The sequence below is a fragment of the Talpa europaea genome (assembly GCF_964194135.1).
Source record: "Talpa europaea genome assembly, chromosome: 15".
Lineage (NCBI taxonomy): Eukaryota > Metazoa > Chordata > Mammalia > Eulipotyphla > Talpidae > Talpa > Talpa europaea.
In genome coordinates, this window is record NC_140083.1 from 70303536 (window position 1) to 70329912 (window position 26377).

Sequence of the window (26377 nt, forward strand, 5' to 3'; positions counted from 1 at the left end):
AAAGACCTCTCCCCTTTTGCGTAGTTTTCTATGCAGTTGGCCAGCAAGGACCATGCTCCCTCAGCCTCTGTTCCCACAATCCCTGCATAGCTCCTCACGACCTGATGTGTGTGTTCTCACAAACACACACACACACATTCACTCGCAGACATGGTGACACCCTGTAACGTTTTCTTCAAAGGCTGAAATAACACATGCCAATCATCTGATCTAGAGAGAGGTGGCAGAGGTGATATTTCTCTCCTGGTACCCCTGTCCCCCCCAGGACTACTGTGGCAGTAACCCTGGGACCTTCCGCATCCTGGTCGGGAACGAGGGGTGCAGCTACCCCTCAGTGAAATGCAAGAAGCGGGTCACCATCCTGGTGGAAGGAGGCGAGATCGAGCTGTTTGATGGGGAGGTGAGTGCCAGCCTCCACCCTGCCTCTCCTGCCCCTTTGCTCTGCTAGCTGAGCAAGCAGGGGTCCAGCTTCATCTAGAACTTGGGTGAATGTTGTGGCCATTACACTCCTGGTGTGGGGACCTGGGCAAGAGGGAGTTGGGGGGACGGAAAGGGAGCATCTTGTGTTTGTTTCTATAAAGGGATAGATGTTTATACAACACTTGATCTTAGCCGAAAGGCCGAGAAGCGATAGGGATAGATTTTTATAATGGACAGACTGGAGGTGCTTAAAGTCTTTGCCATGTTAAAAACCTGTCGAGGGCACCGTGTATGAGTGACCAGGTGTCAGAATAATTATTTTTGTGACTCTATACCTGATCTTCGGCTACATGTTTTCATTGCATTTTTAATGTCACAATTACGATTTGGCTGCCACCTCTGTTATCACCCACCAGAGGATTTGTGGGGGTGGTAGGTGGTGGCTGTAGAAATGTGCCCGCACAAGCTGGTCCGAAGGGGCAAACTCTGGGTGAATGGGGAGAGAACTTGGGGTTCTGGAGGCCACGAGCAGGTGTGGGGGAGGGGAGGAGCTAGACACCCCGGCCTGCCCTTCACCCCCTGGCTCGTGCTTTGGCCTTCAGGTGAATGTGAAGAGGCCCATGAGGGATGAGACTCACTTTGAGGTGGTGGAGTCCGGCCGCTACATCATCCTGCTGCTGGGCAAGGCCCTCTCTGTGGTCTGGGACCACCACCTGGGCATCTCTGTGACCCTGAAGCAGACGTTCCAGGTCAGTGACCGCCTCGTCTGGTCTGTGACTGGTGTGGAGCTGGCCGAGAGCAGGGTCAGGGCTGGCTCCTTCTCACCGCTGCCCTCGGCTGGCCTTGGGACGTGGGCAGGCTGCCTGTCTTTGTGATGACCTTTGTTCCCCTGACTGTAAAACTGGGTCAGTGAGGAAGCTTGGGAAAAGGAATAGGCCAGGGTAAGGCTTGGCTGGTCACCTTGGTCTCTACCCCACCCCCGCCCCCCGAAAGAGCATTTTCTGGAAGTTTCTAAGACTCACACTCTCAACTTGCCTGTCAGGAGCAAGTGTGTGGTCTGTGTGGGAATTTCGATGGTGTCCAGAACAACGACTTCACCAGCAGCAGCCTGCAAGTGGAGGAAGACCCCGTGGACTTTGGGAATTCCTGGAAAGTGAACCCACAGTGCGCTGACACCAGTAGGGTAGGTCTGGGGTCTCCATGTGGGTGGATCCTAGAGGGCTGCCCCCAGGTCTCATTGGAGTTGGAGGATGGGGGGTGGGTGAGTGGTATGAACTGCGAGTGGTGTTGGGGTGCTCTACAAGGGGGTCTCTCGGGTCTTTCTGGGTTGCTTCTTCATGCTCCGTCTGTGTTCCCTTGTCCCGTCCCCAGCTGCCTCTGGACTCCACCCCTGCCACCTGCCACAACAACATCTTGAAGCAGACCATGGTGGACAACTCCTGCAGGATCCTCACCAGTGACATCTTCCAGGACTGCAACAAGCTGGTGAGGGCCTGGGGTGGTGGGAGGCAGTGCTGGCTGCTCCTGTGGGCATGACCTTGGACATGATCTGCCCCAACTACCCCCCCCCCCCAACCCCGCTTCAAGCCCCTCTGGGCCTTGGCCTGGGCGACAGAAAGGATCCTCTGCAGTCAGTGAGGGGCCTTGCTGGCCAGTGGCTTTTCTCCTGTGAAGTTGAGCTCCTTTTGGCATCTGCCAGCACCCCACTTTTGGTCCCAGTTGTGGGGTTCATCCTCCTACACTGGACGTGGGGATTTCACACCCTAGTTTCTCACTGTCTCTGGAGCTAAGTGCTTACCTGACCTTGCAAAACCCCGTAGCTCCTAGTTTCTGTCTCAGGAAACTTGTTTCTGACTTACCTCCATGGCTTTTGAGCCCTCATTTTGTGTCTTACTCTGTGAAAAGGAAACCCCCAAAGTTAAACACAGCTTTCTTCTGTCTAGATATGAGTGTATATGCACACACGTGTGCAGGGGTATACGTGGGTATATATGTGTGCATACACAATCACAAACATGCACACAACCATGTACACACACTTGTGCTCTGGGCAAGTGGATGATTGGTTGGGATCTGAATCTCAGCTCTTTCTGTTCATCTTTCTGTTCATCTTGTTCATCATCAATTATTTTTAGTCCTGAAGGATCCCCAAAGGATACTTAGGGTTCCCTGGCGCAAACCCTGGATATTGGAGCTGGAAGAGTAGAGCGAGTGAGAGGAAAAGGGGAAATCAGGATTACTGGCATGTCTTGGAAACTGACCCTCTTAGTGTTAGTGCATCATGACCCTCTGCAGGGGCTGGTGTATGTAGTGGCATGTTTGGGGACAGAGACGGGGAGAAGGGGTGACTGTGGCTGAGCATCAGCAGAGGGTGGGCTGCCTCCCTATAGACTTAGGGTGGGTGTCCGGGAGCACCCCAGCCCACTGGCCTCACAGCCCCTTGTGAGGCAACAGGAGTGGCAATATGAGTGGCAACATGAGTCCTTGTTCTCTTTGCTGGGTCGAGGCAAGAAAAGAGTGAGCAGCATACTCCTGTGTGCCTTTGTGTGTGTGTTTATGTAAAAACACCCAAACGTCCATGAGATTGGGAGTGGGTTATGGGGACAGATGGATGACTGAGCAGGTAAGCAGAAAGGCAGAGAGACAGGGATGGTCTTTTGAAAAATTTTTTAGCTCAATGCATTCTATGAAAGGCCCAGAACCCTGCTTTATTCAACTTTTCTTGCTGAAATCCAGACGCAGACTAGGACTGACTTTTACCCTGTCTGTTTTTGGCACCATTTGTCCTTTCTTGGGCCTCTACCCCCAACTCTGGCCCCCACACCAAGAGCAGAGTCCCTAGGTCCCCGTCTCTCGCCCCGGCCCAAGCCACCATGAGGGTCCCTTGCAGGTGGACCCCGAGCCTTTCCTGGATGTTTGTATCTATGACACGTGCTCCTGTGAGTCCATCGGGGACTGCGCCTGCTTCTGTGACACCATAGCTGCCTACGCCCACGTGTGCGCTCAGCACGGCAAAGTGGTGGCCTGGAGGACAGCCACGTTGTGCCGTGAGTCCTGACACCCTTGTGGGGTGCAGAGGGCACCTCGTGGGAGAGAAGACAGAGCCCCCATGTGAGGGTGGGTGGCCAAAGGCTGAAGGGTGTGAGGACAGCGATGGGGTGGGGAGGCACGGGGACAGGGCAGACTTTCCTCCTGGAGAAATTCTGGAAGAGGGAGCTGAGGGGTCAGTGAGAGGAGGGGAGTGGCTCGTGTCTTTAACTAGACACTTGTCATATTTGCCAGTGTGAGCGATGTGCTCACACATCTGTGAGTCTTCCTCGGAGTAAGCAGCTAATGTTTCTATGTGGAAAGCGGACTCAGAACCACTAGGCTTCTGTTGTCAAGTGCTTAAAAAAATCCCGAAGTCTCTACTCTTGGTAGTTCCTTAAGTCCCCGCATGGTCATCACCTCCCGTGTGCCCCCTCTACTGTGGGTCTTACCACCGTCTGTCTAGGGACTTGGGTGCAGTCCTGGCTGAGGGAGGTTGCACAGTTGCCTGGTGTCTTAGTGGTCAAGGTCATTTCTTTTGTCTACCCAGCCCAGAGCTGCGAAGAGAGAAATCTCCGGGACAGCGGGTACGAGTGTGAGTGGCGCTACAACAGCTGTGCTCCTGCCTGTCCCGTCACGTGCCAGCACCCCGAGCCGCTGGCCTGCCCCGTGCAGTGTGTGGAGGGCTGCCATGCTCACTGCCCTCCAGGTGAGGCCCGACCGGGCGGGCGGGGCCAGGCCCAGGGACGGTGTATCCCGGTCCTGCGGCCTCTCAGCCTTGCCCAGGGATGCCCTGTCCCCGACCCTAAAGCCCTGGGCTCTGTTCCCTGTGTCCTTTCATGAAAGCCAGGCCAGGGAGTATTTTTGTCAAGTTGAGCTCCTGTGCAATGCCTCTCTGTGCCTATTTAAGAGCTTATCGTCCAGAACAACACTTTTTTATCTTTTAATTTTTTAAAATTTATTTTTATTCATTTTTTAAAATAAAGTTGTAGTGGTTCCCCATTGGCTTACAATGCTCTATCAGTTTCAGGGTTTCAGCTTCCCACCTCTCTATAAGCCTCATGGCAGCCACCACCAAAGTTCTAGTATCTTTCCCCCAGTCAGATGGGTCTATACTCTCTCTCCTCCCCCTGCTCTGGTAAACATATTTTTCAGAGTCTGAGTTATTTTTCTTGTGATTTATCCATTCTTTTGCACTGGTTATTTGTATTCCTCAAATGAGAGAAACCATGAGGTAATTGTTTTTCACTTTCTGACTTATTTCCACCGATGTTGTAACAAAGACATGCTTTCATCTTTTTAATAGCTGAGTACTAGTCCACTGAGTGTGTGTGTGTGTGTGTGTGTGTGTGTGTATCTCACATCTTTATCCAATTATCCCTTGATGAACATTTTCAGTTGTTTCCATGTCTTAGCTTGGCGAATAATTCTTTTTTTTTTTTTTCTCCGCCGCCAATGTTTTTTCTTCCTTTTGAACCCTGTCCCGTCAGCCTTTCACCCTGTCCTTGAGCAACTCTCTGCCAAGTTCACTCTGACCTGACTCGGTGCCACCACGGCCGGCTGCTCCTCGGTCCCTTCTCAGTACTCGGCCAAGAACGAAGCCCTCCCTTCTTTGTGCCACTTTCCTTAGGTTGGGGTACCACACACTCTTGCTTCCCAACTGGTCCTTTTCTTGGCTGGTTCTCTCGCTTCTTTTTTTTTTTTAATTTTTTTTTAAATAATAAATTTTATTTTTATATTCCCCATACAATTGCAACCCCCCCATTCTGACCCCAATCCCTCTCCTCCCGCCCCCCACCCCCCAAAAAGTGTCTCTGGTTGATAGTTTTTTGTTGATTTTGATTTTCACTTTCTTATAGTTATTCATTTTCCTGGTCCCTTATTTAAGTTTTCTAGATTCCTGCTATGAGTGAGACCATCCGGTATTTTTCTTTTTCTTTTTGGCTTATTTCGCTGAGCATGATCCCTTCCAGCGCCATCCATGTTGCTTGCTTCTTGAGAAGCACTTTCTGATAAAACTTTCTGCTATAAGGGCCTCCCCTGGTGGCGCAGCGGTTGAGCGCTGGGCTGCAAAGCTGCCTACAGCCTCTGCAGCACCTGTTTTATCCCCGGCCACTGGCGAGGGTCCCACATGGCGCACAGACCTCTCCTGCCGCCCGCTGCTCCCCTCAGCAGTGTACTTCGGTCTTTCTGCCTGCTCTGTTCCCCACTCTGGCTCTGGTGAATTCTCTCACCCTCCTGCACTTCTGACTGTACCCAGTGCTTGTATAAATAAATAAATAAATCTTTAAAAAAAAACAACAACAAACAACTTTCTGCTATGGTGGAAAGTTTTGTTGAAATGTGGCTTGTGTGTCTGAGGAGTTGAATTCTCATTTTATTGCATGTTACTAAGTTTAAATGTAACAAGCCACATATGCTTAGTGGCTCCTGTATTGGACAGCACAGATCTCCCGAGTTGCCAAATATATTTTCCAGTGGGGTGAAGAGACCCTTGGAGATAACATTTCATTTGTCCTGAGGCTTGGGGGCTATGTGGTAGGGTGAGGGAATCCACCCCTGATTTTGCCAAGGGATAAATCAAGGCCCAAAGAAGGAAGGTTGTTCCCTCAGTGGTGGGGTAACCCAGGGGGAGGAAAGGTGAGTTCTCCTTTTGGGAAAGGTGAGAGTTTTGGCTCCTAACGAGTGGTTTACTGTGCAGGGAAGATGCTGGATGAGCTTTTGCAGACCTGCGTGGACCCCAGTGACTGCCCCGTGTGTGAGGTGGCCGGCCGGCGCTTGGCCTCGGGAAAGAGGATCACCTTGAACCCCAGGGACACTAAGAGCTGCCAGATTTGGTAAAGAGGTTTCTGGGTTATTTGAAGTGAAGTTTTTCACGAGCTTCTCTGGGGGCCTGCTCAGAGGTACAGGTTCTGGGAAAAATATCCTCGCCGTGTGAGTTGGAGAAGTAGTGGTTTGTTTCGTTTGCTTCCCTTTCTCTCAGAACAGATTAGGTCACTTGTCCAGGAAATACTTCATAGGGGGTTTCGGATTTTTAACCTCTTGCTGTTGAAGGCCTGTTACTGTCCCTGGAGGCCACACTGAATCCAAGGGCAGGAATTTATGAAATTCCTTTTTACTGGAATTGGGGGTGAAGGGGAGGAGAGTGAGGTGGAGCCCCTGACGCCTCTGTAACGCAGACACCTTGCTAGCCGGCACCCCAGGGCCACAGCCCAGGTCCTGGGATGAGGCTCTCAAATTGGGAGGGAGAACACCATGGCTGCATGTCAGGTGCCCTCCAGGACTATGTCTGGGAAGTGGCTGTGGAGAGGTGAGGCACCCCTGGGGTGTGTGCCAAGCCTCCTGAAGTCCTGCTCCTAAGTGGGGAATCTGGGTTCAGAGGTCGATATTTGGCCTGCTCTCTGCTCCAGACTTCGGGAACTTTTAACTTGCCAGGGAAGGGTCTGTGGCCACAACTGCCAGAGTCAGATCCTGCCGCCAGCATCTGTACAAACAAGAGTGAACACTTCCCTGGGGTGAGTTTTCCAGCAAAAGCAGGAAACTAGAAAGTATGTCACTTACGTGCTGTTAACCAAGGATTGGAGCAATAAATCGCGTGGACATTGAGGAAATAGGAATCAGCTTCCCAGTAAGGCTCTGCCTGCCCACCTCCCGGTGCTGCAGAGGAGACTGTGAGGAGGTAGGAGGGTGAGTCCAGGCCGGCTTGGGTTCTGAGCTGCAGGGACTGGCTTGCTCAATCCCCTCCTCGCCTCCCTCTACGGGCACCTGGGGAGGGGCATCTCCAGGGCACATGCTGGCTCTAACAGGTGTGGACAGGAGTTCCAAAGCCACAGGGGTCCCTGGGCTCAGGGTGCTGCTGCCCTCTTGGCTTTATGGGGGAGGCTGAAGGGAAGTTGCTCCATAGCAAGAGGGTACAAAAAGAAGGTCCTAGCTGGGCAGGTCTTCACCCCAGGGCAACCCAGCACCTGGCATGCCACTTTCAGGATGCTGGTGGGAGGGCAAAGTGCCCAGAAGGGACTGGAAATTTGAGCTGGAATGTAGGAATTTCTTGGGGTTCTGGGGACGGGCAGGTGACTGCTCTACGACAGATGTATCGTGTGTGCTTGTGGCCGGGTGTGCGGCCCAGCTGGTCCCCCACACTTAGAGGTGCCCGCCATGTGTCCATAGAAGCAGTGCACGAGTCAGTTGCTATCTTCTCTCGTAACACATTGGGGACCTGCTCCTCAGTGCCCAAGTGCTTTGTTCTGCAGGACAAAGCTGGGGTTTGGAAAAAAATAAAAAATAATTATTGAGGTGATATTGGCTTACAACATTGCATATGACTTAGGGGTATAGGTTCACACCTTTGCAAATGCCTGTTCCTGCACCACGCTCACCACCAAAGCCCCAGTGAGGCACCACCATTGTCCAGGAGCCACTCCCCTATTTACTCTCCTCCGCCCTCCCCAGTAGCCTCAGTTCTATGGTCAGATTTCTTTCTTTCTTTTTTTTTTTTCTCAATATTTTTTTATATGCATGCTTTCTTATCTCAGTTACAGTCCCCGTGAAATTCCCACCAGGTACCTCACTACGGTCAGATTTCTAAGAATTGTTTTGCTTTAGTTTCTTTGGAGTCCACATATGAGTGAAAGCATCTGCTATTTGTCTCTCTCCTAACTAATTTCACTTAGCATAAATCTCTCTCAGTTCCAACCATGTTGTTGCAAATTACAAGCATTCATCCTTTTTTTTTTTTAATAACTTAGTACCCGTAGTGTATATGTTCCACAACTTCCTGATCCCCTTGTCTGCCCTTGGGCACTTAGATCGTTTCCAGACTTGGCTGCTGTAGATAGTGCTGCAGTGAACGTAGGAGTGCAATCCCTTCCACTTAGTATTTCCTGTTCTTCAGGTAGATACCTAGGAGTGGGATTGCTGGATTAGAAAGAAAATACTTTTACTGATTTTATTACAAAAACAATATTCATTAGACAAAGGTAGGATTTTGAATCTGTTCATCTTTCCAAAATGTTTGTGCTCCTGTGTTTTCCGTTCTTCCTACATATGAAACATGGCCCAGAATTCAGAGAGCTTGATTTCTGTTATAATAAATATTATAAGACATTTACTTTCAGTAGTCCATTTACAAGGCCTGGTCGACATCAACAATTTAGAGCAATATTTGTCTTTGGAGATACTTGGAAGAAGGCTTGGATATACTGAAATATTTATGTTGTTGGAGATGTCAGTTAAAAAGGAATCAGCCTTGAATGCTGTGTGCATGGCTTAGGAGCAAGAGTTTGTTTTTTTTTTTCAGGTCCTGGGATGGGTTAAAGCTTTGGTTCTAGAACCAACGGATGCCTTTGCTCTGTGTGTGCGTGGCGTGTGTGTGTGTGTGTGCATGGTTTGAAGACATGTTTAAAAATGATGTCTTATCTGGGTGGCGAGTGATCTTTGGGGCCCTGGCAGTTTTGTGGGTATACGTGCAATAGTTCTGAATAAGACTGAGAAGCGCCCAAAGGTGGTCCTTCACCAGTGCCTTCCCCCCTCTACTACAGTTACTGTGATGGTGCCAACCTTACCTGTGAAGCCTGTGGGGAGCCCGGTGGACTGGTGGTACCCCCCACGGAAGTGCCCATCAGCCTTACCACCCCCTACGTGGAGGACACCCCCGAGCCACCCCTGCACGACTTCTACTGCAGCAAGCTGCTGGACTTGGTCTTCTTGCTGGACGGCTCCTCCAAGCTGTCAGAGGCCGAGTTTGAGGAGCTGAAGGTCTTTGTGGTGGACATGATGGAGCGTCTGCACATCTCCCAGAAGCGGATCCGCGTGGCCGTGGTGGAATACCATGACGGCTCCCACGCCTACATCGACCTCAGGGACCGCAAGCGGCCCTCAGAGCTGCGGCGCATCACCAGACAGGTGAAGTACGCAGGCAGCGAGGTGGCCTCCACGAGCGAGGTCTTGAAGTACACGCTGTTCCAAATCTTCAACAAGGTTGACCGCCCCGAAGCCTCCCGCATCGCCCTGCTCCTGACGGCCAGCCAGGAGCCCCCGGGGATGGCCCGGAACTTGGTCCGCTATGTCCAGGGCCTGAAGAAGAAGAAGGTCATCGTGATCCCTGTGGGTATCGGGCCCCACGCCAACCTCAGGCAGATCCGTCTCATCGAGAAGCAGGCCCCCGAGAACAAGGCCTTTGTGTTCAGCAGTGTGGGCGAGCTGCAGCAGCGGAGGGACGAGATTATCAGCCACCTCTGTGACTTGGCCCCCGAAGCGCCCGCTCCTACCCAGCCCTCACCAATAGCACGAGTCACCGTGGGACCAGAGCTCTTGGGGGCTTCTTCCTCAGGATCCAAGAGGAACTCCACGGTCCTGGATGTGGTGTTTGTCCTGGAAGGCTCAGACAAAATTGGCGAGGTCAACTTCAACAAGAGCAGGGAGTTCATGGAGGAGGTGATTCAGCGGATGGACGTGGGCCAGGACAGCATCCATGTTGCCGTGCTGCAGTATTCCTACACGGTGACGGCCGAGTACACCTTCCATGAGGCCCAGTCCAAGGGGGACGTCCTGCAGCAGGTGCGGGAGATCCGCTACCGGGGCGGCAACAGGACCAACACCGGACAGGCCCTGCAGTATCTGTCTGAGCACAGCTTCTTGGCCAGCCAGGGGGACCGGGAGGAGGCGCCTAACCTGGTCTACATGGTCACGGGAAACCCTGCCTCTGATGAGATCAGGCGGATGCCTGGCGACATCCAGGTGGTGCCCATCGGAGTGGGTCCTCACGCCGACATGCAGGAGCTGGAGAGGATCGGCTGGCCCAATGCCCCCATTTTCATCCAGGACTTTGAGATGCTCCCCAGGGAGGCTCCAGATCTGGTGCTGCAGATGTGTTGCTCCAGGGAGGGACTGCAGATTCCCACCCTCTCCCCTGCCCCAGGTAAGCAGGTGCCTCACTCAGGTGCAAAGACTGGTGAGGGCTGGTGAGGGCTGAGGTGCAATACTTGGGTCCTGACCCTGTGTTCTCCTGCTCTGTGTCTTGGTCCAACCCTGCCTTCAGAGTGTCTGAGTTTCCTCACCTCCTGGCCAGGAAGATGCTGCTGGGCAAGAAGATGCTTTTCTTGTAGTGTGTGCTTGAAAATGCAAAGGAATGCAAGTCCATTATTAAAATTTAAACGCCACCCTGGGTATAGAGTAAAAGCACAAGTCTTGCTTTATCACACATCGGCTCTACCTTGAGGTGACCTCTTTTAAATCTGGTGGCTGTCACCTCCTTTGATCACTCTGGGTGGATGAAATTATTCAGAGTGGCTGGCATTCTTTGGGGTAAGGCCAGGATGTCAGGTGAGAGGGAGCAGTTTAGGGCCTCAGATTCTGGAGCCAGGCTGCCTGAATCTCACCTCTGATATCTACTAGCTGGGTATTTTGGGGAACATTTTTTGGTAATGATTTTTGGGTAATTCAGGCCAATACCTCTGTATTTATTTATCAGTCTCCTTATCTGGGGCAATAATAATAACACCTATTTGTAGAATGCTTAGAATAGCACCCAGCAAGTACTCAAAAAGTCCTTGCCACCACTGCTATAATTGTATTGCCTTTTAAATGGATGTTAATGTTTAAGCAATTCCTAGTTCTTGACTGTCTTTATTTAGTGTGTTTGGGGCCATCCCAGAATAATAACCCCTAGTCTGCTTTTAATGTCTCTTGAGCTTCACTCTTATCAGTGCCTCTGTTTCTGGGTTTGTTTTAATCAAAGCCACAGATTTATTTCAATTCCATTGATAATTCTGCTGAGAACTAATAACATCATCTTATCAAGTCTAAGTATGAGATTTGTTTACCAGAGTTTGTTCCTTCACTGTGATCGTGACTGTACCCCAACATTAACTCGGGCACAGGCATTTAGAATCAGAATACCTTATAGCAATTTACCTACCTCACAACACCTGACCCACAATAGTTAATTTTCAAGGATTATGCTGTGCTCGGTCCTGTGCTGAGCACAGGCTATCCCAAAGTAGAATATTCTTATGAAACCTTCCATAATGTAAGCGAAGGAGCAATGACTGTTCATTTACAGGGATAAAATGAATATACCCACCCCCCAAAATAACCTACCAGGTCCTACCAGAACACACATAAAATCAAAAACAGCACTAATATATAGTAAACGCAGGCGTGGTGTGAAAATTGCAGAGCCTGTGTAAAGTGGTTCCTGGGGATGGAGTTTGTGGGGGGGCCCCTCTCTCTGCTCCATCTGCTTTTGCAACAGCTGCTGCAGCACCAGTGCTGACCTGGTTTTGATTTTCACCTTTTGAAAAAGCAAAAGCCCTTTTCACATTCCTTTTAGTTAGCTAACACTGAGGTTAATATCAGTTTTTCATAAAAGCAAGGTGGTGTGACATGAACTTTTGAAAAGTGGGGGCTGCATGTCTTCCCACCATCTCACTGTTTTGCTGTTCCAATATTTTACTTGATTCTGGGAGAAGAGCAGCTTCCTGTTACTGAGGGCAGGGATGTCTCTTACTTTGCTCTGTGGGCATTTGAACTGCCTTTGGAGAGAGCTGCAGTCTCCCGCTGCCTCCAAACCTGGGGTATTCATGGGCCCAGGACTCCCCTCCTGCTCCCCTCCTGGTCCCACATGGGCATTGAATGGGACCATGGAGCTACCTGGGTGGTGCCGTGCAGCTGGGGGTCTGCTCCCGTGGGCTTGGGGGCTGCCCCCTGCCATGTGTGTGCTCACCTTCCGGTCTCTTGCAGACTGCAGCCAGCCCCTGGATGTGATCCTCCTTCTGGACGGCTCCTCTGGCTTTCCGGCTTCTTACTTTGACGAAATGAAGAATTTCGCCAAGGCTTTCATTGCAAAAGCCAACCTAGGTGAGTGATGCCCCTGAAGGAGCAGGTGGGAAAGAGGCTCTCTGGGGGCTTCCCTCATGCGAAGTGTGGTTCCCCTGCTTCCTTTCCCGCAGGGCCCCAGCTCATCCAGGTGTCGGTGCTACAGTATGGAAGTGTCACGACCGTCGACGTGCCGTGGAGCATGGGCCAGGATAGAGCCCACCTGCTGAGCCTCGTGGACCTCATGCAGCAAGAGGGAGGCCCCAGCCAAGTTGGTAACGTGTGCCGTGAGCTGGGAGGCAGGGACTGTGTCTGGTCCTAATTCTTGCCCGACGAGACTGAGTGACCTTGGCCTTAGTTTCGTCTTGCTCTTTGGCCGAGTAAAATAGAGCCCTTAGGCATCCTTCTGGGTCTCTTCCAGAGGTCCCAGATGTGTGTTCCTCCTAGACTCTGGATCATTCAGTTTTGATGACCTGAGGATCCGCAGGAAGAAAGATGCTCTTTTTCCAGGGAGTAGCTTCAGAAACACCATTTCTTGCCACTGAGACTGTCTTGTGGTCTGTCCTCAGGGGATGCTTTGGGCTTTGCCTTGCGATACCTGACTTCGGAAGTCCATGGTGCCAGGCCCGGGGCCTCTAAGGCAGTGGTCATCCTGGTCACGGACATCTCCATGGATTCCGTGGACGCAGCAGCAAAGGCTGCCACAGCCAACCGTAAGTGTGCACTGCCTGCCCCTCCTGAACGACCAGCGGACTGACAGTGGACGGAGGTGGGTGGGGGTTGTTTGTCTCTTCGGCCAGGTGGAGTGTGCCATCCTACTTCCGCCCTGGGAGAGCACTTGCTGCTCTCAGCTCTCTGCCCCCTGCTCCTTCCATCCTCACTTCAGGTCTCTGCTCATTGCTATCTCTGCTTACTTCTCCTCCTACCTTGTGTGAAAAAATAACCCATTACCTGGATACACCCACCCTCTTGCTCCATTTTGCTTTTCTATCAGCACTAACCCACATTTGAAATACTAGTTATTTCCTTGTTTATGTGTTTGTTGTCTCTCCATCCCCAGTGCCCACTCCGTAAGAACTTGATCTGCTTGGCTCACTGTTGGTTTACTGTCAACTATCCATTCTTAGAATAGTTCCTGACATGGAGCAGGATCTCAATGACATTTGTTGACTGACTGAATGACCTCCTCACAGGGTGGGTGCAAGTGACAGTTAGGAAAACACCACCCTCCGTACATACACAGGGTGTAACTTGAGGCCAGCCCATTTCAGCCCACCTGACCAAAGCAGGCTGACACAGATGCTCTTTTGTTCTGCTTCAAGGAGTGGCAGTGTACCCCATTGGAATTGGGGATCGGTATGACACGGCCCAGCTGAGGATCTTGGCAGGCCCTGAAGCCAGCTCCAACGTGGTGAAGCTCCAGCGGATAGAAGACCTCACCACCATGGTCACCATGGGTAGTTCCTTCCTCTACAAATTGTGCTCTGGTGAGTTCTGTAAGATCTTTCTTACCTGCTCAAAAATCAAAACCCGAAACAATAAAACCTACTCCAGACACTCAAGACTACTCATTCAGAAGATTTGACTTTGATTGAAGACTGTTGGCTAGACCAGGACCTTTAAGTTTCTGCTCATGGGAGATTTGTACTTCAGACCTCCCAGGGGCTACCAGAAAGTTCTCTGTGTATAGTCTGCCTTCCATTCTAACTGTCCATCCAAACTTTAGCAGAGAAAGAACATGTTTCATGCTTTTTGTACAGAGGGAAGTGAAGACAGAAGCAAGGACCCCTGATACCTACAAATCATGGTCTCCCCAGGGCGCTACACTCACACTCACACTCTTAAAAATGCAATCCCATAGCATTTAATCAAAGTGCCATAGTTTAATTGACTTAAGGTTAGAAATTTTTTCTTGAAACTGTACATGATTTCTTTTTAACCTGGATTTATATGTTTTCCTAATGTAATTAGTTGTGAGTCAAAACCTATTGCAGAGTCATTGCTCTTTCCTGCTAGATAGTAGCTGTCCTGGTCAGAATCATCAAGATCCTTTCCGAATTTTCAGGATCTTGCCTTCTGTCTCCTCTATTCCCCCTGCCAGGCACTGACGTACAGTGAAGAAGAAAGTACAGTAACATAGTCACTGCCATATTATCACAGCTGTCATCATCATCATCGTTATTATCAATAACCACAAAATATGCCTGAAGGACAAAAGAGGACCACCTCCTAGTCTGTTGGACCCACATCCTCCATGCTAAACCCACTCCACTTAGATTCTTTGCAGAGTTAAGTCGACTTCTAGGACTAACCAGGTGGTCCAAGCAGACTGTTGATGACTGAGGATCCCAGGTGATGGGTGGGAGCTGAATTCTTATCTGTGTCTGTTTCAGGGTTCATCAGAGTTTGCATGGACGAAGATGGGAATGAGAAGAGAGTAAGTTCCTTTCTGTCAACTTTGAAAGAAAGTTCAGAGATGTATATTTGCAACCTTTGTTCTCTGGGTTTACTTTTCTTCCTTTGCTTCTGGTCTAGACTCCCTCTTACCATTATATCCTGTTTTGGGGGGGAAGCCCGCCTGCAAACCTTTTGTTCTGTAACCTGTCTCTCAGACATCCTGTCTCCTTGCCGTTTAGGCTGATGTCCAAGTCCTGGTCTGTATGTCCTCAGAGGTGGTCAGTTGCTGGGTAGATGGACTTAGAATTGGAGGGACTTTTCCTGTTCCCTGCTTGAATCTGGTTCTTTCTTCTGTAGCCTGGGGATGTCTGGACCCTGCCAGATCAGTGCCACACAGTGACTTGCCTCCCAGATGGCCAGACCTTGCTGAAGAGTCATCGGGTCAACTGTGATGTGGGGCCAAGGCCTTCATGCCCCAACAGCCAATCCCCTATCAGGGTGGAAGAGACCTGTGGCTGCCGCTGGACCTGCCCCTGTGAGTCCCACATCCTGGGCAGAGTTAATGTCCATGCTCTACATATGACAGGACTTCTTTCTCTCTCTGAGTTCCTTTCCAAGGCTGGTTAATATTCCCTCGTGTGCTTTTACCACATTTTCTTTATCCATCCATCCATCGATGGACACTTCATTGATGATTAGTGATGTAGAACATATTTTTATATACCTACTGGCCATTTGCATCCTTTCTTTGGAAAAATGTCTAGTCAAGACCTTTGACCATTTTGAAAATGGGTTTTTTTGAAAAATTTTTTTGCTATTGAATTTGAAGAGTCTTCATATATTTTGGATATTGACCCCTTATCAAATATATGGTTTACAAATACTCTTTTCTCACTGACCATAGAACTGAGGCATCCAGAGAGAACAGGTCCACTCAGTAGACTATGATGGAGGACTGTGGGAATCTTGGTGGGAGTAGGGGTGCTATCGAGACCTGAAAAGGGAGATCTTATACTTCCAAATACTAACAACAATGTAAACCAACGGTCTACAATAAAAAAATTTTAAAAAAAAGATACTCTTTTCCCATTCTGTAGGTTTTCACTCTGTTTTATTTGCTGCACAGAAACTTTTTAGTTTGATGCAGTCCATTTTTGCTTTTGTTGCTTGGCTTTAGTGTCATATCCAAGATCATTGCCAAGACTAATGTTTTGAAACTTTTCTACTACAAAACTCTTAAAGGAGTTTTATAGTTTCAGGTCTTACATTTAAGTCTTTAATCCATTTTGAGTTGGTTTATACATATGATGTAAGGTCCAATTTCATCTTTTTTTTTGCACATGGATGTCTGGTTTTCCCAACAGTTTTTGTTGAAAAGATTTTGCTTTTCCTGTTGTGGACTCTTGACACCCTTGTTGAAGAACATTGGCCACTGATGTGTGGGTTTATTTCTAAGCCCTCTGCTCTGTTTTGCTAGGCTATTGATCTGTCTTTATGCCTTCAGTCATGTTCTTTCTCAAGATTGTTTTTGACACTATCATAAATGGGACTGTTTATTTCTTTTTAGAGTGTTCCTTGTTCATGTATAGAAATACAACTGACTTTTGTACATTGATTTTTTTTTGTATCCCATTCGTTGTTTGAGAGCTTATTAATTCCCATTATTTGTGAATTTTCTCTTTCATTCCATCGTGGTCAGACAAGATCCTTGGTACGTTTTCAGTATTTGCAAATTTGTTTAGGGCTTGTCTGATGACCTAATGTGTTCTAGCCCAGAGAATGTTCCATGTGTACTTGAGAAGAATGTTCAGGCCCATTTGGCTTTTAGTGTTGTTTATGTCTTCCGTGTCCTTCATCATCCTTTTGCAAGTTCTAGCCATTCATAGCTCTGGGCTCCTGAAATCTCCAGTGATTATTATGTTGTTATGTATTATGCTGTCTGTGTTTCCCTTAAGTTCTGTCAGTGTTTGCTTTATCCATGTGGATTCTTTGATGTTAGGTACATATATATTTATAATTGCTATATCTTCCTGGTGAATTGACCCTAGTAAGTCCACCACCTCGTCTTTGTTAGGGACAGTTTCTGAAATTTATTACATCAGACAGATTCTACTAAGGCGATTGTCATATAGAAGGGGAAAAAGATCCCTGGGGCCTCTACTCTTCCACCTATAGTGTTTTTTTTTTAAATATTGTATTTATCTGGTTTAGATAGACTGATGTTACAGCTTTTTTTTTTTTTTTTTGTAAAATGTTTAAAGAAGGTTCTTCTCCTTTTCAATTATCTTGGACAATTTATAGAGCATATGATTATCAGATCTTTGAAGGTTTAGTGAAAGTTCCTGTGAAACCATTTGAGTTTGGCATTTGAGTTGTTTGTTTGTTTGTTGTAGAAATAGTTCCTTGCTAACTTTTTCAGTCTTTCCATGGAAATTGGTATCTTAAGCTTTTTATTGCAATGAAGTCAAATTTGGTGATCTTTATGTCCCTACAAATTTATACATTTCACCTTGATTTCAGGTGATATTCATAAATGGTATATTTCACTGAGGTGATGGTACATGGGTGCATTGGGGAAGGAAACTCTGTGGGGACTACACCTGGGGGGAGGGTGGGGAGAAGCAAATATTGTTTAAAAATGAACAATGATGTAAGAAATAAAAAAAAAAATAAAAAAAAAGATACTTCCATCCCCAATAATTAAAAAAAAAATGGTATATTTCACTTTCAGTGACCTGTTTTCTCCCATACATCAGTATTAACTGGTCCAGCCTAATTTTTTTATGTCCTGACCATTGGACTGTGTTAATGAATGTGGTTCATTTAAACTGAGCACAAAACTGAGTATAGTGGAGTGGTGTGTTGGGAGGTGAATTGGAGATCAGGGGGCTTCAACATCTATATACTCACATCCAAGAATCCTTCTTAATACCTTGAAAAACAGTATTGGATTTCCTTTGTGACACTGGCTTGTTAATGAGATTTGTGGGCCTGTTTATTAGACATGCATGTGTGTGTCACACACTGTTAGACAGGCATTTTATTTACATTGCAACTGATTCTCATGATAACCCGAAAAGGTAGCTATTATAAAGCCATTATGCAGAAGACATAGAAGGGAATCATGGAAGCTTAATAATTTATCCAGGATCACAGAGTAAGCACGTGGTGGAGCAGAAACCAGTCCTTAGTTTCCAGCTCTGACTCCCATTTCGCTGTGCCAATTGATCTTAGGGTGGCCAGAACCATTCCCATTAATGTGCCAATTGAGTTAAAACCATCTCTTTTTCCTGTGACTTAGTATATTGTCATGGAGTGGGGACAGAATGCCAGAAGCGTTCAGTACTGTCACTTGGAAATGGCCGAGTGCTCAGGGCCCTAGGGACTTTGAGTGGGATTGCTCCTGGGTAAGCGCTCAGCTCTGACTACCAGCGGATCCAGACCCAGCATCACCAGAGCCTGTGCTCCCCCGACATGTGGGGCACTCATGCAGGTGGACACTGCCAGGACCCGCCTGAGAGTGAAGGATGTTAGTGGGGCCTCACTGACCCACTGAGCTTGCCTCTCAGCCCTTGGGGCTTTGCTCACTCACTGCCGTGGATGGGCTATGCTTTGTTTGGAAAGCCCATCTCCAACTTCATTTAGGTTCAAGATTAGCTTTCAGGTCATATGGCAGTGAGAGAGTGGGGGGATTTTTACTGAGTTTGCTTATGTAGGTGTGAGGTGGCTAGTATTCCTAAATGGTGTTTTAAAAGGAACCTTGAGAATTTGCTGATTATGTGAATGCACGAGTGGCAAACAAGGACGTGTGGAGACCCAACCATTTCTTTTGGCTTTGGAAATATTTCTCTTAGGGTGGTCAACACAGCCACTTGTACCATTAGTCACTTGGCAGCCAAAAGGACACGTGTGTCTCTAGGTGAACTTTCTTTACAATGAGATCATGTGCTCATGACTTGCTTGTTAGCTCCTCATGATTTCAACAAGTCCTAACAGCTCTGGAACTTAACTTTATTTCCTAGGCCAAGGCATCCCTGTCAAATAGATCATTTACTTTGCACTTCTAAAGGTTTTCAAAGTTGGTTCTATAATTTTCCACATTTTTATGTAATACTTGTTCTTCTAAACCTTTCTTAGGAAAATAAGCCATTTCTCAGAGTGTTTTGTAATCTGTAGGAAGGAGGCCCTTAGTTCATGTGCAGCTCCCCAGTCTGTGAGCACCTGGGTGGCCCCTGCCTCTACACATGTGGGCATTTGGGTGCTGTTACACTCACCCTTTGCTCCCTGAACCCCCCACATCCAGGTGTGTGCACGGGCAGCTCCACACGGCACATTGTGACCTTTGATGGACAGCATTTCAAGCTGACCGGCAGCTGCTCTTACGTCCTATTTCAAGACAAGGAGCAGGACCTGGAGGTGATTCTCCATAATGGTGCCTGCAGCCCCGGGGTGAGGCAGGCCTGCATGAAATCCATCGAGCTGAAACATGATGGCCTTTCGCTGGAGCTCCACAGCAACATGGAGGTGAGCTGGCTCTCTGTGGCTCCCAGAACCACGGAACCTTGGGGATAGGAAGGAACCTGGAGGCAGTGTTTTTAGCTGGTGCTCCTGGAAAGGACTCAGCGCCACCTTCTAGGAGAGGCACTGCCTCTCCCTTGTTCTGGTAAGATTTGATGTTGTCTGGGCCCAGGTTTGGAAGAAAGGATCAATTTTATAGCATTAAATTGTGACTTTGGTGCTAACTTCTGGCACTATAGAACATTTGGTGGCCACAAGACTGTTTGCCTAGCAGGAAATGTGAACCCACTGCCTAGGGCCTGTGAGTTTTCCAAAGGAGACTAGTAGGGCCTATATTTGGGTCTTGGAAAACATTTAAGGTCAAAACAAATTGTATGACTCCAAAGTTAAAAGGGAAAATTGCTGCAAAACTGATACACATCAATGTTGGATTCATTTACAAAAGGTTCCATTATGCCAATTTCTTGTCCATTTAGAAAGCATACCTAGCTCATTATGTGAAAATAATTGGTAGGTTAGATTTTCTCATTTTGCAAGAATTCTTGAATATGTTCAATCATTGTGAAAATTGAAGGCCAGTCATATATAAGTAACTCATAGCTAAATTTTAAAATGGGATGGATAGAATATCCTTCCATAATTTTTACAGCTACAATTGTATTCATACCCATGGGCTATGAGTACAATTTGATATGATATCGGTGTTTGGGGGGGCCTCTGCATATCGTCTGGTGACCAAAAACAAACAAAAATGACTTAACAACCTCCTATTAGACACTCCTGGAGACTTGTCCCAGCGAGCTGGCTCCAGGCATCCTTCCTGCTGGTGCTCACGATGCAGTTTTGCTTCCATCTGGGGGTTCTCAGCATCTAGCTGCGTAGCCGTCTGCCTTTACAGCCTCCTAACGGGCTGTCCTCCTGTCAAGCTTGTTATCTTAGAAGAGTTGCTGACAGATGTCAGGCTCTGTGGGGATCCCTGGAGTTGAAGAGGTGCCCGTGTAGGGACTGTGTCACTTGAGTAAGCAGCTAAGCGTGGAATTCTAGGGTTCCTTGTTGCTGTGACCACCGATGAACTGGTTTTGGCAGGTGGCGGTGAATGGGAGGCTGGTCCCTGTTCCTTACATGGGCGGGAACATGGAAGCCAGCATCTACGGCGCCATCATGCACGAGGTGAGGTTCAACCATCTCGGCCACATCTTCACGTTCACTCCCCAAAACAATGAGTTCCAGCTGCAGCTCAGCCCCAAGACCCTTGCTTCACAGACTTTCGGTCTCTGTGGTGAGAATGTTTTCTCTACTCTCCCCTTGGCAGTTATAAACTTTTCTTCTTTTTTTTTTTCTTGTAAGATATTTTATTTCAAAATCTAACTATATAACAATTTCTCACATCTATATTTAATGATACATGTCGGCCTCATTCCTATTTAATTTTCTCAAATAACATTTGATTCAATACGTGAGTATGAAATACATGAGTATGCACTTATAAACTTTTCTTGCTCTGCTCTCAGGACTGTTGAGTGCTCACGTTCCTGGGTCCAGTGGGGAGGATCAGATCCTGGTGGGGAAGGAGAACAGCCAGTCTCTGACACTCTTCTGTGGACACCCCTGGCTGCCAACCTTGTTTCTCCTTATTTCTCTAGGGACCTGCGATGAGAATGGGGCCAATGACTTCCTGCTGAGGGATGGCACGGTCACCCCAGACTGGAAGGCGCTCATCCAGGACTGGACCGTGCAGCAGCCAGGGCAGCCATGCCAGCCTGTGCCCGAGGAGCAGTGTCCCGTCTCCAGCAGCTCCCCCTGCCAGGTCCTCCTCTCGGCTCTGTTTGCCGAGTGCCACAAGGTCCTTGCTCCAGCCACATTTTATGCCATCTGCCAGCAGGACAGTTGCCATCATGAGCAAGTGTGTGAGGCGATCGCCTCCTATGCCCACCTGTGTCGGACCAGTGGGGTCTGTGTCGACTGGAGGACCAGTGACTTCTGCGGTGAGTCTCCTAGCCCCCACCTGCCCCGACACCATTCATTCACCCCACTCAGCCAAAGTTGTGAAGATCAATGATGTTTGAGCTTGCTTGCTGTTTCTGGAATTCGGTTTCTTTGTCTAGCTAATGAAGATCAAAATCCCTGCATTTCCTATTACCTCGGGTTCCAGTTCAGATCAAATAAGAGGGTAGATGTAAAAATAATTTGCGTGTAAAATTTCTGTGTAAATGAAGTCATACTCCTTTCGGCTAGTATTTCCATAATTCAGAAAAGTGTAATTGTAATGTCCTAGACACAGGCATCAACAAAGTGCAGAATGAGTGCATGTTGAATCTGAGCTCTCCAAGGTTCCCGAGGCAGGCCATGCCTGAGCAGACTTCTGAAGTGTAGCAGATTGTTGCCTTTGGAAACCCCATAAACCTCTGAATTACAAACAGCACAGGTTGCTAATGTTACCCTCTCCCTCTCAAGGCCAACTTCTTTATTGGGACTTGACATTTATTTAGCATTTAGCAGGTAGGGGGCACCAAGTGAATCATCTCAGACTCCTGTCTTCAAAGCGTGCTTGTGTGGAAAGAACATGGGCCTTCATCCTCAATTACAGCAATCCCTGACTTTTTTGGGGGGCAAGTCAATATATACACCCAATACATACAAGAGTCTTAGAGTTTATTATCCCAATGCTGTTGGTTTGAATCTGGGGTTAGGGGGCTGGAACATTCCAGGCCCAGCTCAGCTGGTCACTAACTGTTGTCCTCCTGTTTCCGGACATCAGCTTTTGCATCTGAGAAGAAGACAGTAGAGCAGACAAGCCCTAGGATGCTTTGAGCTAAGGTTTCCTGGCTTCCTGTGGATGGTACAGCCTCCTTCAGTCTGCCTTGCAGATGTCAGCTTCATAGTTACGATGGCACCTTCTCTACTTGCTAATTTCTTTGTCTACCTCCTGGCTCTTTTTTGTGCATTATAGGAAAATCCCTGATGCTCTAAATCCTTGGAGACCTTCTTTGCCACTTGCCTTGATGTTATGAAACATGGGAGAGGGGTTGGGCAGGGGCAGAGGAAGGGAGTGGTGGTGAGTGAATGACCTCATAGGTTCAGAGCTGTGGATTCCTTATTTATTTATTTATTTTTAAAGCATTGAGTATGCCTGTGTTTAAAAGAAAGAACCACAGCACCTCCTAGGGACACCCAAGTTTCCATTATCAGTTAGGATTAAATTGGGCAGCAAGTAACTGAGAAATAAAATTCTGTCACACAGCTGACATAGGGAGGTGGCTCCAGCTGTTCTAGACCTCAAACAGATTCTTGTTTTTTGCTCATGCCCCACCTGGGGTATGGTTTTCCCTCATGGTTGAAGGTGAAGGGCTGGTTATCACACTCAGGTTCCAAGCAGCAGGATGGGGAAGGAGGTAAAAGAGACTAAGGGCATGTATGACAGCTGTCTCTTTAAGAGTCTCTACTTGCTGTCATGGGTTAGGACTTAGTCACATGGCTACATGGTTGCAAGAGAAGTTGGGAATGTAGACTCTATTCTTGGTGATCATGTGCTCAGCCAAAAGGTCCGTTTTATGCAAGGTGGAGAGAATGAAAATTGGTGGAAACGAGTCATCTCTGCCCCAGCAAGTTGGTCAAATGATTGACAGTCTTGAATCAATTGTGCCTCAGTTTCCCTCTGGTGGGCTTGGGCCCCTGAAGGTGACCTCCTTCTCCATCTGCAGCTATGGCATGCCCACCCTCCCTGGTGTACAACCACTGCGAGGGCGCTTGTCCGCGCCACTGCGAGGGCAACGCCAGCGCCTGTGGGGACCACCCCTCTGAAGGCTGCTTCTGCCCCCCGCGCCAAGTCATGCTGGAAGGTAGCTGTGTCCCTGAGGAGGCCTGCACCCAGTGTGTCGGAGAGGATGGAGTGCGGCACCAGGTAGGAGTCCCGCCTCTCGCCTCCCGTGGGCCCTCTTCTCTCTACGCAGGATGGTGAAATGTTCACCATAATTATCCTTCCAGCTGTGGCAGCAGCGGCAGCAGCGACCCTTAAGGGAGTCATTGGGAGACTGGGAAGCTGATGACAAATGGCTTTGGAGTTAGATCTTGGTTCAAATCCTCAAGTCTGTCATGTATTAGCTACGTGATCAAAGACCAAACAGCACATTACTAAGACTACCTGATCTACCACTATTTTTTTTAATCTCCCTATTCATGTAAGGAGAATGTGATAGGAACCCAGGAGGAGGTGGGAAGAGAATGTTTTACATGGTGATGGCCCCATTATGAAGCCTTATTATGAAGATATGTGTATATAACCACCCAGGTGGGTAGACAGAGCAGCACATTTGGCATAGGAGACGGTATTTGGTGATCAGGGACTGCAGCCGAGACCTAACATCTCCATCATCACTGAAGACCTTCATCCCTAAATGGACCAGGAGGGGTGTCTCCCCTTAAGCAGGCATGGTGGTTATGGTCAGGTCAGCTAAGAAACCTGGTGGAGGATGAAAACAATTCCAGTAACTGTACTGTGAGCCAGAAAAGGACCGTTTCACCTGATTCTTCCAGAACCTCCTTAAAATCTTTATTACATGTCCCACTGAATGGATAAGGATGCCTGGATGGCATGAGGCGATCAAATGCTTTCCTTGTATGACTCCAAATCATCCCGTCATGTCAGAGCCCTGCCATTGGTCTCATTGGATCTGTGAGCTAAACTCCAAGCTAAGTGGTGTCCATGTAAACTCGGTGTCCATCAGACTATTGCTTGGACGACTCCATCAGCTCTGTTGTTGTTGGGTTTTATCCTAGTAGATCCCATTTATTCTTACTGTGAAATAGATAAACCAAGAAGGACATCCGGTCATATCTTGCCACTGTATTTCAGCTTAGCAAATGACATAACTGCCTGCACCACAATATTCTCCAAATGAGTTATCAAAACCTCTCCTTGCTCCCCTGATTTGCACAACTCCTGGGCTCATGCTGAGCTCAGAAGGTCTGCACGCTGTACCTGGGGCACTGGGACTTGGTGGTAATTCCAGACTGGCTGGTAGTGGTGGTTAGGTATCCCCAGAGAGTGTCAGCGTGGGCTTTCCCCTCCTCTTGGGCATTCGGTGATGAGAAAGAAGCTAGTCTGCAGTGTCTCAGGTCGACGAGCGTCAGGTGTCTGCAGGTTCTGAAAAGGAAGCTTGTGAATTTCATCTTGGGGTCTCCATCCTTCTGTTCCCACTCCTCTCTGACCCCAGTTCCCCCTTGTATTGATCCCTTCATCTTCTGTCCAATGCTCTAGAATATGTGTTTGAGTTGTAGAAAGAATGCTTCCATTCTCCAGTGACCTTTTGTTAACCCGCCTTTTTAAAAGAGCTGAGTGCTGAGGTTTTCAGTGATGGCTTCTGAGCTGCTTCTTCCTGTGCTCCAGGTCCACGCCTGTCTCCCCGCTGTCCCCAGGGTCCATCTCTGCTGGGCACCTGCGTCCCACGCTGTCGTCTGTCAGGAAGTCCTCAGTGCAGTCCTCAGCACCCCCTGTCCTTTGTGCAGTGTAGTACTTTTGACACTGAAACAGTCTTATGTAAATATATTTCAAAATCAAGTGACATAAAATTAATCAAACACTCTTGAAGGGAAGCCAGTTTTCATTATTCCAGAAAATAGAATTTAAATGGATGAAAACAAATATCTTCTCCAGCCACCTGCATGTTCAGTTTTTATTTTCAAAGCAGAGAAAGCATAAAAATCTAATATGAAGAACATGTCCATTAAATGAAAACATTTTTAACCTAAAAGTAAAGCTTAGAAAACTTTTCTTCAGGGAAATAAACCACGGTATAAATCTCTTGTGGTAACTTCGGAAGGGCAAAATATTTACCAGTTTCCATAGCTCTTGTTTATTTTACAGAATACACTAGAAGGATGTGAGCCTTTGTAGCTGGCTCAGAAGGAATCCAGACCCCAGCATCGGAGGGGTGCTGGGGGGCGGGGGTGGGGGCCCTCTGCATGGCGAGCCCTGCTTCAGCTCACTGCAGTTAGCCTGCCCCTCACCCAGGGCTGACCCCAGCCTCTCTGGTGTTCAGTAGCTGGCTCAGGGCTTACATTTCATCTGCATGCAAACTTGTCTGTGTCCCTGCTCTGACCTTGAGCTTTGAAGACTTTAGTGTTCCTTACCTTATTCTCTGCTGGTTGTTCTTTTGTCATCTTTATTTAATGGTTAACTCCAGTGCTCTCTCTCACCTTTCTCTTGTCACTCCCGGTCCTGGACCCTGGAGTTGGCTTGTCCTGGTGCAGGAGCGCCACCTACTGGCCCATCTGCCACATAACCCAGAGGTCAGGCAGCTGCCAGCTGGATGCTGGGGCTTTTTAGCAGCTTTTAGCCTCAGAGAGAAGGGGCTTTTCAGGGGCCATGGCTACTGTGGCCTGCCTTGGTCCGTGGATCTCATTAAATCCTCCCCGGAAGAGGAACTTTAGCACCTGCTTCTGGTCACCTGTTGTGGCGTTGCCTACTCAGGAATTTTTGAAAGTGACATTATTTATTCTTGAGTTTTGAGAGTTGCAGTCCACATTCAGAAACATGGGGGAACAAACTCCAAAACCATATAAAATATGACCCTCTCATTGCTCACCTCATCATTTTTGCTGGTTAAAAGTCTCAGTGCAGATTCCTCCATCCGTGCTTCTTTTTGGCATCACCATCTGTGTCACTGAGCAGAAAAGAGGCAGCGCAGAGGCCCGGGGAAATGAGGGAGGTTCCTCGCACCCCACACCACCCTCAGACTTCTGAGACCAGTGCCCTGTGCCCCAACCTGGGTCTTCCCAGCCCCTTGGAGAAAGGCTGGGCGTGCAGCCGCTGCAGACTCTCTTGGTTGCCTAGTCCTGCCCTTCCTTCTCCCTCCTGCTCATGTCACCAGATTTGTCCTTATCTGTCCTTCTCTTTGAGGCAGAGTCCTCTTTCTAACCTTTGACCACACCCTCCTCAAGTGGACAGGGGCGGCCTCGCGACTTGCCTCTGGCCCCAAAACACGCTCCTTCCTCCGTGTCTCTGTTCACTCCGTTTCAGCCTGGAGCTCCTCTCCCTTCCTTGCTGCCCACACCCTTCCCACCTTCACAGGTGCAGCTTCTGGAGGTCTCCCTGATGCACCTCGCCCTAGCGCTCTCTTATTTTGTACTCCTGTGATCCTTGGAATTTTAAAATCAGCTTTATCGAGGTATAGTTTACATGCAATAAATAGCATCGATTCAA

The 26377-nt window shown here is 48.3% G+C and overlaps 1 protein-coding gene across 1 annotated transcript in view; it reads left to right on the forward strand.

Moving 5' to 3' along the window:
* The window catches only part of VWF (von Willebrand factor), a gene marked incomplete at its 5' end in the record, with an annotated part of 115408 nt that overhangs the window by 66373 nt on the left and 22658 nt on the right, over positions 1-26377 (forward strand). The window contains 18 exons of the mRNA XM_084255945.1: positions 266-400; positions 1023-1169; positions 1463-1603; positions 1792-1905; positions 3311-3467; positions 3998-4156; positions 6149-6284; positions 8985-10363; positions 12187-12303; positions 12396-12536; positions 12831-12974; positions 13584-13748; positions 14655-14698; positions 15016-15193; positions 18962-19182; positions 20263-20455; positions 20820-21161; positions 22878-23077. Coding sequence (XP_084112071.1) covers positions 266-400; positions 1023-1169; positions 1463-1603; positions 1792-1905; positions 3311-3467; positions 3998-4156; positions 6149-6284; positions 8985-10363; positions 12187-12303; positions 12396-12536; positions 12831-12974; positions 13584-13748; positions 14655-14698; positions 15016-15193; positions 18962-19182; positions 20263-20455; positions 20820-21161; positions 22878-23077 — 4113 coding nt within the window. The remainder of the gene's footprint in view (positions 1-265; positions 401-1022; positions 1170-1462; positions 1604-1791; positions 1906-3310; positions 3468-3997; positions 4157-6148; positions 6285-8984; positions 10364-12186; positions 12304-12395; positions 12537-12830; positions 12975-13583; positions 13749-14654; positions 14699-15015; positions 15194-18961; positions 19183-20262; positions 20456-20819; positions 21162-22877; positions 23078-26377) is intronic.